Source organism: Alosa pseudoharengus, unplaced genomic scaffold (genome assembly GCF_046254945.1).
Source record: "Alosa pseudoharengus isolate Yale_2024_CS ecotype anadromous, Long Island Sound unplaced genomic scaffold, YU_APseudo_1.1 YU_APseudo_1.1_scf_14, whole genome shotgun sequence".
Taxonomy (NCBI): Eukaryota; Metazoa; Chordata; class Actinopteri; order Clupeiformes; family Clupeidae; genus Alosa; species Alosa pseudoharengus.
Window position 1 is genome coordinate 32,017,126 of NW_027468609.1, and position 17,063 is coordinate 32,034,188.

Sequence of the window (17,063 nt, forward strand, 5' to 3'; positions counted from 1 at the left end):
ACGCACACACACCGATCTTGTTCAGATGAGAACGGTGTTAGAACGGCACTTAAATAAAAGATGCCCTGTGTCAATAGATTGGATGGAAGTTGGGGTGGGAGGGGTGAGGAGAGGTTTTGCAGACAGGTGTTGAATGAAAAGACAACCTTTTCATCTCTGAGAATGAGTGAGCTAGCTAGAGAATGTGACCAAGCCAGTAAAGAGTGTGAATGACTTTTGGGAAGAGGGCTGGTCTTGTATATTCCGTATCCATAATTGCTCGTTCTTCTATAAATATGAGTTAGTGCACAAAGTACAGTGATTATGATGGCTTGCAAGAAGGTTTGAGCCAAATGTAGAGAGAGAGAGAGAAATAAAGAGAGAGAGAAAGATTAGGAAAGAGAGAGAGAGAGAGAGAGAGAGAGAGAGAGAGAGAGAGAGAGAGAGAGAGAGAGAGAGAGAGAGAGGACAGATTAAGAGAAATGAGAGACTAATGGAAAAGAGTGAATTGCTACTGCGTCTTGCTTTCTTTTTTTATCTGAATTAGTCCTTTTCATCCATACAGACAACAAAAGAAATCAGAAGCTGCTTCTCCCCCACACAAACACACACACACACACACACACACACACACACACACACACACACACACACACACACACACACACACACACACACACACACACACACACACACTCTTGAGGTTGCCTCAGAAAAAAATAAAGCCTTTAAAATGACACACTTCATTGATTTGCACAAATGAGAACTGGGAGGGGGAGGCCTGGATGCTGGACTCCAATCAAATATTTATGCCCCCATGTGCTCCTCACCTCAGCCAACCAAGAGCCATGGCACCACCTAACCACCTGAGAGAGAGAGTGAGAGAGAGAGACAGAGAGAGAGAGAGAGAGAGAGAGAGGGAGCGAGAGAGTGAGAGGAACGGAGGGAGAGAGAGAGAGAGAGGGAGAGGGAGAGAGAGACAAGTAGTAGACAGAGAGAGTGTGGGGACAGAGAGAGAGAGAGAGTGTGTGTTGAAAAGGAAAAAGGCAGGTAGATATGAGTGTTGAGAGGGGGAAGATGTGGGGGGGGGGGGGGTGTAAGAGGTACAGTGAGTAGAGAGAAAGCAAGAGAGTGGAACTAGAGAGCCAGAAGTGATGAGAAAGATGAGAAAGAGGCAGACAAAAGGTCACAGCTAGACGTTCCTGTCTTCCTCGCGGGAGAGAGGGAGAGTCTGCGTAAGGGGAGAAAGGATGCCTGGACAGATAACAGTTAAGCTAAAAAGCTAAGTGTATGCAAACTCCCCGGAAAAACTTCACATTATTTATGCATGAAGCCTTCATCGTTTGACGTTGTTACTGATCTCTCCCTCTCCCATATCTGCTCATTAAGCCATATTTGTTTTAACACACACACAACACCTTCACAGGCAGTTTAGGCCACACCACGTGAATAATTGACACATGGATGAATAAATAAGAGAACTGAATGAATAATATAAACAAAAACAAGACGTTTCAATAGGACTGAACGAAGACACACCTCAAACTAAGGGTTGCATGATTTTTACCAGTTGTCAAGTTTTTCCAAATTAATAACAGTCGACTAGTCCCTATGCGGCAGTACTGCTGCTCCTAACATGACTGCTAGTGCTAAGTGTTTCATCTTAGTAGACGTCTTCTTATTGTACTTTAGCACAGCTGTACACAACTAACAGGTTTCATTTTCAATAAAGTACTTCCATACAGCCTTTAGCCATTTTGTCCACGACTAGTTGACTTCTGCCTACAGCCTTGACTAGTGGTTATAATAGTGGACTATTGAACGAAACCCCACCTCTGACATGCAGCTACTGCTGCAAGGCATTCAAATGAGTATCATTAAGCTATACGCCACTGATGTGCACAAATACTGCATCCCAGACAAGTTGCTGTGACTAGCATAATTAGCTAGTTGCTAGCGATAGTCTTTGAGTATTATTAGCACTGTTAAGTAACCTTACAACGACAACTTTGCCTTTGATGCTGCCCTTACATGATTTCAGTAATTTCAAGATAATCAGCAACATTCCGCATATGCCGATATATAAAAATCTTGCCTTGTTGAAGCATTTCTCAACAATAATAAAGTGCCAACCCTCTGTTGTATTATTTACTCCTGAAGTAGAAGGTATCAAAGAATGTCTTGTAAATAGAGGACAGATGAGTCAATTAATATTCCTGAACAAAGTGGGGAGGAATTAAAATCATGTTTTGCTTTACAAAAATATACAAATAGGAAGAGCTTTTTCACAAATGTGACACAAATAATGAGCATTTCTTTCCTTTTATGCTGCTCACGCATATTGGCACATACGTACGTACGTGCACACACACATACATAAAACAAAAGAAAGAAATACTTTTGCATGAATAAAACACACAACAAGATGTCTCATTAATCGCCTTTCTGGGCAGAAAACGAATGAATTTCCCTTCTTCCCTCATGCAAGCGGTCAGGGATTCATTCTCTCTTCTGCCTCTCATCCACCCTCCCTCCCTTCCTCCCTCGCTCCCTCCCCATCCTTCTCTTTTCTCATTACTGGGAGAGAGGGTGAGGTGGGCAGGCTCCTGCCAGGCGGGCTAATGCAGCCCAGCTTGGCTCCTGTCAGCTTCAGAGTTGGGCCCGCAGAAGAGCGAGAAAGAAAAAAAAAAATCTTCATTTAGCTCGTCGCACCCCCCCCCCCCCCACACACACACATACACACACACACATACACACACACACACACACACACATATACGCAGTCTCTCTCTCACTCACTCTCTCTTTCCCCCCTTTGAAAAGACAAAAACACATCATTTATTCTCTAACAGTTCCAGCACTCTCTTTCTCTCGTTGTGTGAGGCCTCTGCATCTGTGACGGAAGCTGTGGCACTCTAAATACAATTAGCGCCTGTGCCTAGCACACTGAGAACACACTGGAACAGGGGGGAGAGAGGGACCAAAGCAGAGAGAGAGAGAGAGAGAGAGAGAAAGAAAGAGAGAGAGAGAGAGAGAGAGAGAGAGAGAGATATGGGTGGGGAGCTAGTGTGTCCTCCTGGGGTGTCTGTCTGAACACACACACACACACACACACACACACACACACCTCTCCCATCACATAGCAGGCTCACTAAACAATGTTGGGGAGAATATTGTTTTGATCTCTGTGCAAGGTCCAGACTCAGAGAGTGGGATGGGTGTGGAGCTTTTGTTTCTAAATAAATAAATAAATAAATAAATAAATAAATAAATAAATAAATAAATAAATAAAAATCTCAAATAAAAACAGCACTGGAGTGCCAAGAGTCGAGCTAAAAATCAGTAGGCAAGAGACAACACTGTTTCACTGTGCTTTTTTTTGTACTTTCCAACAAAGGAACAGCCCGATCAGAATCAAGGGTCACCTCACTTCTTCCAGAGGGTTCAGAGATCTCTGCTGCTGACCTGGGAGAGATGTATTAAATTGGACAGGGACTGCACCTCGGGTCTGGGTTTAGCAAGTCTTCCCCAGCATTATACATCAGCTGCCTGAATTTGCTAATTAGTGCAACGGAACTAAGGTAGAGATAACAAGGGAAGCCAGCTGGCTCAATGCGAGCTTGAGGCAAAAAACACTGCAGGTCTCAATTCACAAGCTTGAGTATCCGTCTTTGTGAATGGCAAAGAGTAGCAGAGACTAAAGTTAGTTTTGGATTTAATTGTTCGCACACACTTTGAACTTGTGTCCATTTATGGTGAACACAAGCATACACTATAGATCAAATTGCTTTAGCCCTTTCCCTATTGCATTTCGGTAAAAAAAACTAGCTTCTGATGCTTCCAGGACCCGACCGCCACTACACTTTTTCAGCAGAGGACTGTAATCTCAGATGATCTCTGGGGTGAGGGAAGGAGGTAGGGAGGTGTCAGAGTGACTCACCTGGCACGGCGAGGGTGGTGCGGGGTGCGAGGGAGGCAGGGGGGCATGACGGGGACTGCGGGGGGCATGAAGGAGGCAGCAGGAGAGGTGGCCATGTCCTTTTTGGTCAGGGGTGGGGGCTCTGATGGAGGAAGGGCACAGACAACCATGCAGACAGGAGTTGGGACCGTACGTGAAAAGGTGCATCACATTCATTGCAAAAGAAGAAATATTGCATAACAACATTAGTGTGTGTGTGCGTGTGTTATGGGGACCTTACCTTGTAAGGACAAGTGTTTGGGAGGTGCTGAGTTTGGATCCTTACATAGAGGAACTTCAATGTTTGGAACATCAGCAGGGCCTACTAGACGGGACATGTTCCCCCTATCATCACTATACACACACACACACACACACACAAAAAGAGTTAAGTCTGTTAATATATGCAGATCAGGATTGCCTAAATTGTAAAATGTCACAATCATTTCTAGTTTAATACAAGCAATCAAAATCAGATTTTTTTTTATGATTTCACACATATTTCGGTCAATGAAATACATAATAGAATATTCATTTCCGTTTTTGTTTTGTATGATCTTAAATGCTTATTGCATTTCTGTGCACAGTGCTGTCTGATGACTGTGTCAATCTTATGCGTGGGCTTCACAACTCCTAGACACAACCAAAGTCCTTTTAAGTAAGTCCCTCCACTCGGCAGCCATATTGCAACGCACTTTGGGCACTTATTGGGCATCTATCTTGGGCAGAACTGCACGTCCACAAGGCTTCACCACACCAACCTCGCTCTAGCGGCGAGATTACATGATTGGTACGAACACATGATTGGTACGATGCATTCACAACACACGTTACAAACTAATCCCATGCCCTTCTATGGAGGATTTTTGGAGTGCTATGTCTCCTCATTAGAAAGTCTCACAACTATGTCTAGTTAATGTGTGTTTGTCTCGCCTAATCAATGGAAGAATTGGAATATTTGTTTTTAAAACTGTTTCTCAGGCATCATTTAGAAATTGCAAAGCTAAATTTTTGATGTGAAGCTAATCGGCCATTCCATTTTTGTTGCTAACGTCTGGCTTGGCACCTTGAAGTTTATCTTTCCGAAGTCCTTGAGCTGAACTTTGCAGATAGCCAATTCCAGCTGGAGTCAAATTGTTATTCGACTATCTTTCCAACCTTCAGATTATGTTTTGATATGCATCTGCTCAATTCCTTCCATGTACCTACTGTACTTCTTATATATTAATATTTAGAGGAAAATGAATTCCTCATTAAGTCCTAAGGAATTGTTTACCATAAATACCGTACTTTAAGGAAAAATATACAATGTTTTATTTTAATAACAGGAGGGTGGAATTAAGTATTAAGTATGTAATATGAATGCACATGCATTTCATAACCTATCAGGGGAATGGAAAACATCTGTAGAATTTGTTTAAAATGATATTTTAGATGATAAATAAAACATATATTGTAAAAATCTATTAGAACATGTTTTCTATTAGAACATGAAGTTTCCACTAATCTCCACGACTACACATAAATAACCACTATAAATATGAAGAGCTTCGCTCTTACGATTTTTGTCCATGTTAAGCTTCACGATGCCACGCTCGGCAGCGCTCACCTGTGTCCCCCACAGCCATTGACCAGCGGCGGCTGGACCAGGAGGCTGCCATTGGGAAGAGGCTTCTCCAACCCAGCAGTGTCTGTGTCCTGGAGCCTGGGGGGAGGGACAGAGAGAGAAAGAAAGAGAGCAAGAGACAGACAGACAGAGAGAGACAGAAAGAGAGAAAGAAAGAGAGCGCGCGAGAGAGAGCGAGAGAGAAAGAAAGAGAGCGCGAGAGAGAGAGAGATCGCGAGAGAGACAGAGAGAAAGAAAGAGAGAAAGAAAGAGAAAGAGAGAGAGAGAGAAAGAAAGAGAAAGAGAGAGCGTGAGAGAGAGACAGAGAGAGAAAGAAAGAGAGAAAGAGAGAAAGAGAGCGCGTGAGAGAGAGAGAGAGAAAGAAAGAGAAAAAGAGAGAGAGAAAGAAAGAGAGCGAAAGAGACAGAAAAAAAGAAAGAGAGAAAGAAAGAGAGCGAGAGAAAGAGAGAGAAAGAGAGCGAGAAAGAGAGAGAGAGAGAGAGAGAGAGAGAGAGAGAGAGAGAACGTCTAGTTAAGTTTGTGGAGAAGGCCCCATGCTGAGTCCTGTGCCAGTCTGGTGTAAATGAGAGTGCTTTCTGCTGTACGGCAGCTGTGCAGCATGATGTGGGGAAGCGTGTTTTAGTGAGCGGAACACACACTGCAGACGGGTGTGTATGGGTGACAGAGTGTGTTTGTATGTGGCTTTATTCACTGGAGATGGGACTTGAGCTGCTGTGTGTGAGTGTGTGAGTGTGTTTGTGTGTAACAGCAGGTAGCGTGTCAGTATGTCACACTTCCTGCTGTTAATTAAGCACATCTGCCTGAGCTGTTTGCTCTGGTCAGTGTATTTTAGAATGAGTGTGCATCGCTGTGTGTGTGTACATTCATGCAAGTCAAACAGAGGGTATTTATGTGTGCATTTCTGCATGTGAGAGAGTGGGCTACATCATCTGTCGTTCAGCTGGCATTACTAACAGACCTGCCAGTATACGATTCGTGTGTGTGTGTGTGTGTGTGTGTGTGTGTGTGTGTGTGTGTGTGTGTGTGTGTACCCGTCACTCAGCAGGCGTGTCTCCTGGAGTTGCTGGCTCAGCCGCTCCTCCTGCAGGGCCAGCCTCTGCTGCAGCCGCTCCCTCTCCTGCTCCAGCTGTCTCTTCTGCTCCACCAGGCGCCGCCGACGCTCCTCCCAGTCCTCCCAGCCAGGAGGGGGCGCTGCTGATGCTGCTGCCACCTGCCCTCCACGCCACTCCCCTTCCTCTGCCCCGCTCTCGCGCCCCTGGGGGCAGGCGCAGTGGTCTCTCCTGGGCCGAACGGCCGACCTGGTCTTGGAGTCGCTCACGGAGGACGAGTCGGTGGAGGAGAGAGGGGCGGGAGTTGGTGTGGCCGGCGCTCGGCCGTGATTGGCCAATAGGGAACGGGCGCGGGCCACGGGAGCGGTGGCGCTGTGACGGGGCGTTTCCCGGGGGGACGGGAGGTCCAGATAGGAGCCGTCCTGCATCCCGGGCTTCACGGAGCGAGACCGATGGCTCGACCTTTCACTTCTGGAGGCCTAGAGAGAGAAAGACACCCACAGGGAGACTGGGGTTTAACACACCTGAACCAACTGAACTAAAAAATGATCAAACGACTATTTAAACCACATTTGAATCACAAGCAGGATATGAGTGAGGAGAGAGGAGAGGGTTGAAGCAGAGAGAGATTGATTTCCCACTCGGGGGCAAGGAGAGAAGGAGAGGACAGAGAGACCGACCGGAGCAAGAAGACAGGAGGGGAGGAGAGTGGGGAAGGAAAGAACGACAGATAAACAGAGGACAGAATAGGAGAAGAGATTCTTACCAACAGAACTGATCTTCACCCCTTAAACCTCACACACACACAGTAAGCAGGGTCCCAGAGCAGCCATGCGAGGGCAACACAGCGAGTAATACACACACAAGGGAGCGTCCGCCTTCATCATGACAACGTTGGCAATGACTAATTCAGGAGAAGGTCAAGGGTCAGGCAAGCGGGCATTAGTCAAACTCAAGGATCCCGTAAGGACAGGCCTGCCTCTCTGTCTCTCTCTCTCTCTCTCGGCAGCACAGCTTTGCCGTAGCAGAACTACAGGATAATGACTCAGTAGTGCTGGCGTACTCCGGTGCCCAGACCACCCAAAGGCATCATTCCCTACTAAGAGTAGTCACCATTAATGGGTAGGCTACGGATGGGAAAGTACGAGGTCGGGAGGATGGGAGGGGGTATGGTTAGACGACTCAAGGGGGTGTTCCATAAAAAGCTTAAGGACTGATGTGTCCAGTTAAATGCACAGAGCAAGATGAGCAAAAGAGCAGAACGGAACATCTCCCCTCAAAGCATTTCTATGTTGTCAGACTGTACTCAGAACAGCTCTCTAGGATCCATCTAGGGATGCTGGTCATTTAGGTTACAGTAGTCATGATGAATTTATGTACTCTATGGACAAGCCATTCTGACCACATGGTTAGACTATGAGTGTGGAAGGTCACTCAGCTACAGCTGTTAAAAGTGAAATAAGTTGATTATGGATTTGAATGAAATTCTGAAAATAGGATGCAAGGTAAAGGATGGACACAGAGTGGTGACAAGTGGTGTCACCACTTCTGGACCGGACCAGAAACTGGACATACACAACTACAGAAGTGGGCATGCACCATGACAAAAAAAAGCTTCCAAATCTCTTGATCCCCGATCCGTAACTACTTCCCTTCACATAGACAGGGTGAGACTGATCTGTTTTGAGAGGGTTTAGAATAGCGCTGTTAGTATTAGCCAGACATCCCATTTGTGATTCTCTTAACTGAACCGAAAGCCACACAAAATCACAAAAAGACACACATATACACACACACACAAACACACACACACGGATGCATCCAAACAGACAGACAGACAGATACACACACAGGTTACCTTGGTGTGGGAGCGAGCCTGGTTGAGCTCGGCGATGGACTGGTTGAGCTTGTCCTGCTGCTGTGAGAGGTACTGCTGGTAGAGAGACAGCAGCTCCTGACACTCCCTGTACTGCTGCTTCAGGCCTCAGCAACGGCGCCATGGTCAAGGTCTCAACACACACATACATAGAAGCACACTAAAGTACTGGACACACACAAACACACAGAGTGCTTCATTGTCATACACAAACACACGCATACAGTATACTGCCTCATGGTCATTCACAAATACACATGCACACACAGAGGACAATGGAATTCTACAACTAATAAACAGCTATTGAGGTGTATCCACACACACACACACACAGTGTCTCTTGGTCACACACAAATACACACACAAACAGGAATAAGTAAGCGTCCTACATTCCAACAGACACATACCAACACACTCAGGAACCCTCTCACACACACAAACACACAATCACTCAGCTACACACACACACACACACACACATACACACACACACAGCCCCTCAAACACAGTATCCCTGTAAGGCATCAGCTTATACTGAGTAAAACACAGAATAGCCTTCAGGTAATAATTACAGCAGCCCACCTACACACACCTCAGGGTCAAACCAGGGCTAGACACAGGCAAGCAACAGACATACACATACAAAAGAACAAGAACTCACACTCTCAGATACTCTCTCTCTCACACACACACACACACACATCTCGGAGTAGAACCAGACACAGCACTCTGGGGTCCAGTGGTCTCTCTGGCCTCAGTTAGCCTTCAGACCAACAAATGTGTTTACAGCCCCATTGCAGGGGGAGAACAAGCTGAGCACAACAAACCTGGCGAGAAACACACCATCACACAGAGAAATGCACTTTCAGACAAAACACACACACACACTTTTACACAGTTCTGCACACTGATCTGAGATGTATTGTCCGCCAACAGGTAATGATAAATTACACAAATAAACACATACGTTTTCCTTTTGACTAAATACAAATACTTCTACAATAAACAAACACATACTGTTGACATGAAAATGCTTTAATACTTGAAGACGAAGACACACACACACACACACACACACACACACACACACACACACACACTTCCCTGTGGTAATCTCCTACATGTAGGTTTCAAGCTTGTTGCAGCAGTGAACGAGCTACAAAAATGCAGAAAACAACAAAGTTAGTTTTAGGATTCTGACAAACAAACGCAAGCACGCGCACACACACACACACACACGCTTGAGAGTCTCGCACACCAACATTTCCATCTGGATCTGGCTGGGCAGGAGCAGGCAGACAGCCAGGCTGGGTGACAGGATGTTGGCATGCTTTTTATTCACAACCACACACACACACACACACACACACACACACACACACACACACACACACACACACACACACACACACACACACACACACACACACACACACACACACACACACACACACACACACACACACACACACACACACACACACACACACACACACACACACAGCCAGCAGTGCAGAACCAGACAAAACCGATCTGGAGCAGAACCGATAGCAAGCCTGATGGGTCCACTAATGACAGAACCCGTCTCTCTCTTTCCCTTTCCCTCCGTATCTTTGAAAAAACACACATACACACACACACACCAAAACTTTTCATAGCTTGTGGCCAACTGACAAACTTGGCCAACTAAAAAGTCCTAAGGCATCACCTCTCAGACGCCTCAGAGCGGCTCTGCTGATATAGCATCAGACAGAATGACAGCAGCGAGAGTAAAGACGGAGCGGGACGAGACTGTTCCTAAATCAGACCCCCCCCCCCCCCCCCCCGGAACACTGCTGATGCAGGACCACAATGCAGACTGAACTGGGATCAGAATGACTGATTATGCAAATCATCATAATGATGACTGATGCAGGGATGTGGGATCGCCAGGACAACTGTCGGACAGTGAAATAGCACCACACAAAGAGCTGCAGTTCTACAGCTATTACACAAGCTGCTTCAAAAGCCTTCTCTGCTCCAATCAGCCTCCTTCACACCCACGATCCTACCAAATACCCTGGCCTCAAAGAAGATGACTATTACAATCGCTCTCCCTATCTCTCTCACACGCTCACACACACACACACACACACACACACGACCAGCTTACACCAAGTACACTAGAGTTGAACTTTTGCGTAAAAAAAGCTCAGAGTGTTTCAATATTAAGTGCGTGCTTTGACCTCGACTGCATGGCCAAAGTGCAGGGTTTGATGCAGCAGTGGAGGAAGTGATGCAATGCTCGAGCTGTCCGGCCTGACTCATGCCGGCGAGTCGGAAGCGTTACACCATACAGCATACGCAAGTGCTGACTAAGACTTCAGCACTTCCTCCATCTAATATTTAATACATTAATACATTAATATGTAATACCCATTGTAATAATCAAGGATGGAGCTAAATGTGACTATTTTTTATGTAGGCCTATTCAGCTCACATAGCCTGAATTATGACGCTGTGACTCACTGGATCACATTTGCTGAGTCACAGAGTTAGATCAGTCAAACCATGGTAACCTCAACGAAATAGGGGCCAATGCAAACTATTTACTAGTACTAAATACTAAAGCCTCGTACATTTATCAAAAGAGGCTGCTACAAATCCCCAAAGAACACGACATCTTGATAGAGAATGGTGAGCAACACAAAAAAAAAAGCATGGAAACAGGAGCGTGTGCATGCACTCGCTCGCACACGCACGCACACACGGACACACACAATGCAAGCTGTAATGAATGCTTTCATATCCCTAGTGTGCGTGCACATGAGCAGCAGTCCGAGTCGGCCAGATCTGCTGATAGCAGTCTCTCTCCCTCTCCCATGATGCACCAGGGCTCCCATCCCGTGTGGCCACCACAGCGAGGAGCCACAGCTGGCCCTTGGCCAACGGCAGCTACAGTATGCACTCGCAGCCCCCGTATCAGCAAGGAAGATCGCAGGCGACATCTCCTCCTCCCTCTCCTCCTCCTCCTCGCCTCCTGGCCCACTACGCCAACCAAAAATACACATAGTGACTGTGTGTGTGTGTGTGTGTCTGTCTGTCTGTCTGTCTTGCAGATATTTTAGACGGCCTCAATGTGGTTCACTCCCACTGTCACTGTGGGCAGAAATGAAATAATGAAATCTCGACTCAAGGTGGAACAAAACAGCATGGAAGAGAGAACACTTCTGCCTGGCCCATGTTTGCAATTGTGCGTGTGTGTGTGTGTGTGTGTGTGTGTGTGGAAGAGGCAAAGACAGTGTTTGTGTGGGAAAGTAAATCGATGTGAGGACGAGCGTTTACACAGGCGACGGCTTGCCCTAAATGACTTGCGAAAGATTTGCCATTACAAATCTGATTAGATTTCATTTATCCAGGCCGCGCGGTTTGTTACTTCCAATATTAGCATGTCTGAAAGCTTAACTGCCTGCAGAAAATCGGTGTGATGAGAGCGAGAGAGAGCGTGTGATTCCCTCAACTCAATCCTGAGCCCAAAATGAGGATTTCACTTGAAAATATTAATACTTTGATTATAAACGTGGGCCTTCTCCAGAACAGCACCAGCCGACTAAAGCCGGAAAACGCAGAAAGCACAACACACAGTTGGCTACGGTGCATCACTGAAAAGCAAAGGTGCAGAGTACAAAGCAAAGCCCAATCACCGGTTGTGGACAGATGAAAACATGGCACCTCCGGAGTGTACTCTGACCGCTTTCATCAAAGTGTTAACACATGGCAGTCCACCAGGACCACAGCAGAGAAAGCTCATTCTAACCCTGAGAAACTGCTTTAGCCTGAGGAGAGGGAGAGAGAGAGAGAGAGAGAGAGAGAGAGAGAGAGAGAGAGAGAGAGAGAGAGAGAGAGAGAGAGAGAGAGAGAGAGAGAGAGAGAGAGAGAGAGAGAGAGAGAGAGAGTGTGTGTGTGTGTGTGTTTGATGACTACGTTTTGCTTCTGAGGCTCATTTTCACTTTTTAATAAAAATTCCCGGTTAAGAGCAATTTTCTGCACCCTCCGCCTGTAATGGAATCTACAGTTAGGAGACGTGGGCAAGAATGCCAAGGAGAGCCTTGATCAAATCCTAATTTCATTCTCAACATGAGCTCCTTAACTTCTTCCTGCGCACAGAATTTAAACAACGATTTTTCTCAATTCTCTCCCTCTCTTTCCTTCTCTTCCTCCCTCGTTCACTCACTCTCCCTCTCTCCAATATCCCTGTGATAACTCTGATCGTGGTGGATAGGACAAGACCTGATTGTTCCGCAGATTAGTCTTTGCGGGTCTGTTTGCCTTTGCTTTTCCCCCCCCTCCACCTTCGGCGGGCGTTTAAATAGGCGGTGAGTCTCGCCGGGGTCTTTTAAGAGCACGGCTGTCTCCGCGGGGCGCTTGTGCGCAACACGGCTCGCTCACTCGCCCGTTTCCTTGCTCAACCACACGCGTGCCTTTTCCGCCAGCAACCCCAAATCTCTTTTTAATGGAGTTTAGGACTGCGGCTCAAATGCCAAGGCCGCCAGCTTAAGTGCGTTTAATTGAGTTGTGTGTTTCTTAATTTTGCAGCTCTGCTGCCAATTGTGCAATTTGGCCAGCCAGCCATCAGTCTTCCACGCCGTTCGCCGCCGAGGGTCGTTCACTGAAATGGGCCGCACCGCTTCGTTCTCTTGACCCTGAGCAAAAGCAGAAGGGGAGAAAAAAAACGTGGTGGAGGGTTGTGGGCAGTGCGGAGTCTCTCTGTGAATGTAATTGGCTGGCATGAGATGGACACACACACACTGTGTTTCTTCGCAGCGCTGTATAATGGAGAGTGGGAGACCACTGCCAGCGGCAGAACTACAAACAAAATCAACATTGCAAGGATACAGACGCGAGCAATCAAACCATAGCTCAGAACCAACCGTCCGCAAAAGATCAAATTTCCTGTAGCCTACATCAAAAAAAACAGCTACACATAAAAACCCCTCTACGTGGACAAAAGACCTTAAAAGGTCTGTTTATCTCAAGGTGAAGCAGTCAAAACCAAAAATTACACATGCTTCTGCCAAGACCCTCCAAAACCAGACCATCCTCAAACACAATTACGTTTCTAGACTGTCTTAGGTACCTGGATATGAACACCACATCCCCATTCTGCCATAGTGGCTCTCCTTTCATGCCCTGAGCCAAAGGCTATTTTCTTGGTAAACACTGCCACCTGGTGTTCCCACAGAGTAAAAGCCTGGGGAAGTGCATTTTTAACAATGTATGGAACCACTTATTCTAACTGCACTCTCTGGTCCTATATAACACTGAATAAACCCTTCTGTGCTGATTAAAGATTATTACACAGTAGTGAGATGTATCAGACAGCTAAACTAGCCAATGAGAAATACTTACAGTGGCAAATTTAGCATTTTACACAAACCAGAGAGACTTAAATTAAAAGTTCTTTCTTCAGATTTAGAGAAGACAAAAGCTTAAGTGGCAAATTTAGTTACAACTTCTGTCTTTTGCTGCTGACATTTGTGAACAGGAACATTGGATCTAGAGCATTGTGCAAACATTGCCAAGCAACAGTTGTGTAAATAGATTTGCTACCTTATGCCATAACATAATGTTCTTAACACACTCATTGATGAGAGCGGGGCAAGTTTTCACACTTCTTAGTTTTTCTCACAATGTCAATGACTGCAAAATAATGCATCACACTGGCATAAAACATCAAAACACCTACAGTATGTCTCAGACCCCTAATAAAATGGCCTATTTATTGTATTGTGATGTAATATATCACTGCAGCTAGGGATGTAACGGTATGAAAATTTAACCTCACGGTTATAGTGACCAAAATTATCACGGTTTTCGGTAGTATCACGGTATTGACAAAAGTGTGTTCAATATGTTCAGAAAACACTGATAGGCCTACACAAGCTGAAATAGTTTCAAAAAGTGTCCCATACACTTTTTTCTTCATGTTTGCTTATAGCTTAACTTACCCTACCATAATTTGGAGTTTGCTATTTCTGTTATTTGGATGCGATGAGTGAGACCAAAGTGAGCGTTCAAAATAAAACTTTAGGCTACTGTATTCTCCTGATAACGTAAGTGGAATAGATTTAATGTGGACGCGAACATAAAAAGATGCAGAGTCCGCCTTTTAAAATCAACCGTGATAATCATGATATTTGAAATGAAAACGGTAATTGTTATTGTCAACATTTTTATCGCGGTTTACCATTATACCGGTAATCGTTACATCCCTAACTGCAGCGCATTTGGCGCTCTTGTAACAACATCCTCAAACTGTCTGCAAATTGTCACATTGGATTATAAGGCAACTGAAAACACAGGAGTAACAGTGAATGTAGAGGTATTTTTATTTAAATGTCTAAAATTGAACTCAACCCTATATGTGAACATTAGTCACTTCTAAAAAAAAAACCTATGCCAAACCTGTCAGTAAAAATAATGGTCTCAGACTAAATCATTACTCAAAGTCATAACTTGGGCAAAATATAAATTGCTTCTCCTGAATTTCCCTATATGCAGCATGGGCCATTTGTTGCAGTTCACCCACAGACCAACTTTTAATTGGCCAGCCCAGATGTTTAAAGTTTAACAAGTTAAAGTTTAGTTCCACAGACACAGCAAAAACACTTTTATCAGATGAGAACGTCATTTGTATGTTAAATGTAAATGTAATAAATGTAAATGTAACAATGTTTCACTTCAACTTCCACTTCTGAGACCAGTTGCATCTCCAATTCAGAGGAGAAAATGTGCCAGAGCCTTCAATAGCCCACACAACAAATACGACACCTTGAGGAAAATTGTGAAAAGGCTCACTTTTGGGTGACCTTGACCAAAAATAAACAAGATGATGAGTCAGGGGATGGTGTCACACATTGTAGCTAATCCAGTTTTAAGACTACCCCTAGCTTTGGAGAGATCACCAATGTAACACCTTACTCCGATCTCCCCAAATATAGAACTCAACCAACAACCATTGTTAACTCCGAGAGATTAAAATAAAGATCAGCAAAGTGTACGTTTTACAACTCAACCCCGAACGACAGTACAGCCTAACATGGGTCTATTCTGAACCAAAATAAATGTAAAGGTTTCTTAAAGTTTGTTTGTTTGTGTTTTAAAAAAAGGATACTTTCTCTTTCCTGCACGATGAACTGGTTCTGCTGCTCCAGTTCCTGGATTTTCCTCTCAAACGTCTCCTGTTCATCTCTCAACTTCTGGACTGACTCCTCCTTCTCCTCACTCACTCTGAAGAAAGAACACACAGAAAGATCTAAGCTACATTGACATTGCTGAGATACAACATCCGTTTCATCCAAAACCTCACCGCAACCACATATGTATGCAGTTATCATCTTGTCCGCTTGCTTTGCCATGTGGCTGCTTGAGAACCAGTAAGAAAAAAAAATGGGTGGGACCTTCCAACTGGTACAAATTAGTACTTGAATGGCCTGCTGGGAAGGACACCGCCTTCCTCAGTAATTACTCAAAGTTCTCCTATCAGAGCAATGACAGACTCCTTCTGCGGTAATGCACAGACAGTTTACCTGGCCAGCTCCTGGATGAGGTTGGCGATGCGCCGCTTGTCTTCTGGGCAGAGGTCCTTCAGAGAGGGCTTGGTGTTAGCATGGCCCGCTTCTGGTGAGCTAGATGGATTCTCAGGGGGTTTGTGGGTTGGAGCTGAAGACCTGGCTTCAGCTAGAGCAGGTCTGGTAGAGGGGGTCGTCCTTGTTGAGGACTTCCCCTCAGAAGACGGGACAGAGCGGGACGATTGCTGGCTTGGCCCCCTCGGGTTTACTTTCTTATGGACTGTCTGTACTCTGCCCTTCCCCTCTCCAGTAACCCCTGGTCCTCGACTTAGGCCAAGTTTCCTGCTCACTCCTATGAAAGCAGAGAGGAGAGCAGTAGCATATAGGCTATATGATGTGCTGACAACTCTAATAAATGCACGCAAACATATAATCTCACCTCACCTAAGTCTTATTACAACTAATGCAATGCATGTAAGGGAACTTAAACTACGTGATACTAGTAGCTGTCTATGCTGTCCACATTGTCAAGCCATCAAGGATAACAACTACAAACAAAGCAGTGGAAAACTACAGGGACAACTAATGCCAAGTTTGGCGTCTCACCTGGGACGAATACCATTGGCTGATCGTCGTCTGATGCTGTTAACGTTAAGGACGCCAACAATCTACTCTCTTGAACAAATATGCCTGAAATGAGCTGTTAAATTAACTAAATAATTGCCATGATAAAAGCAAGGAAGCTGACTTGTGCGTACATTTTGCCAGTAATCAAGAGAATGGGTTGCCACGTTCTAACAGCAAACTTGACCAAAACGTTGAGCAACGCCTAAAAGCTACCAAACAAATTACCAACGAAACATGTCAACTTACCTAAAAATGCACATTCTAAATGTTAGGTAAAACTGGTATTATAGCTCTATTAACATAAAGTTGGCTGGTTAGAAGTAACGTGTATCTATTCTTTTTTAGGGCTGCTATGTTAGCTGTCTTCTATGTCTCCAATTAGCTTAGTTTTGTTTCG

The 17,063-nt window shown here is 45.2% G+C and overlaps 1 protein-coding gene across 1 annotated transcript in view; it reads right to left on the reverse strand.

The window, feature by feature from the left end:
• kiaa1328 (KIAA1328 ortholog) overlaps nucleotides 1–16,966 on the reverse strand; it is a 30,446-nt gene extending 13,480 nt beyond the window's left edge. Inside the window, exons 1-8 of the mRNA XM_076284676.1 lie at nucleotides 16,646–16,966; nucleotides 16,058–16,391; nucleotides 15,643–15,758; nucleotides 8,472–8,596; nucleotides 6,596–7,092; nucleotides 5,547–5,642; nucleotides 4,179–4,291; nucleotides 3,920–4,040 (exon numbers count right to left, since the gene is read on the reverse strand). Of these exons, the coding sequence (XP_076140791.1) occupies nucleotides 3,920–4,040; nucleotides 4,179–4,291; nucleotides 5,547–5,642; nucleotides 6,596–7,092; nucleotides 8,472–8,596; nucleotides 15,643–15,758; nucleotides 16,058–16,391; nucleotides 16,646–16,661 (1,418 nt within the window). The 5' untranslated portion in view covers nucleotides 16,662–16,966. The remainder of the gene's footprint in view (nucleotides 1–3,919; nucleotides 4,041–4,178; nucleotides 4,292–5,546; nucleotides 5,643–6,595; nucleotides 7,093–8,471; nucleotides 8,597–15,642; nucleotides 15,759–16,057; nucleotides 16,392–16,645) is intronic.
• Nucleotides 16,967–17,063: the final 97 nt, after the last annotated feature.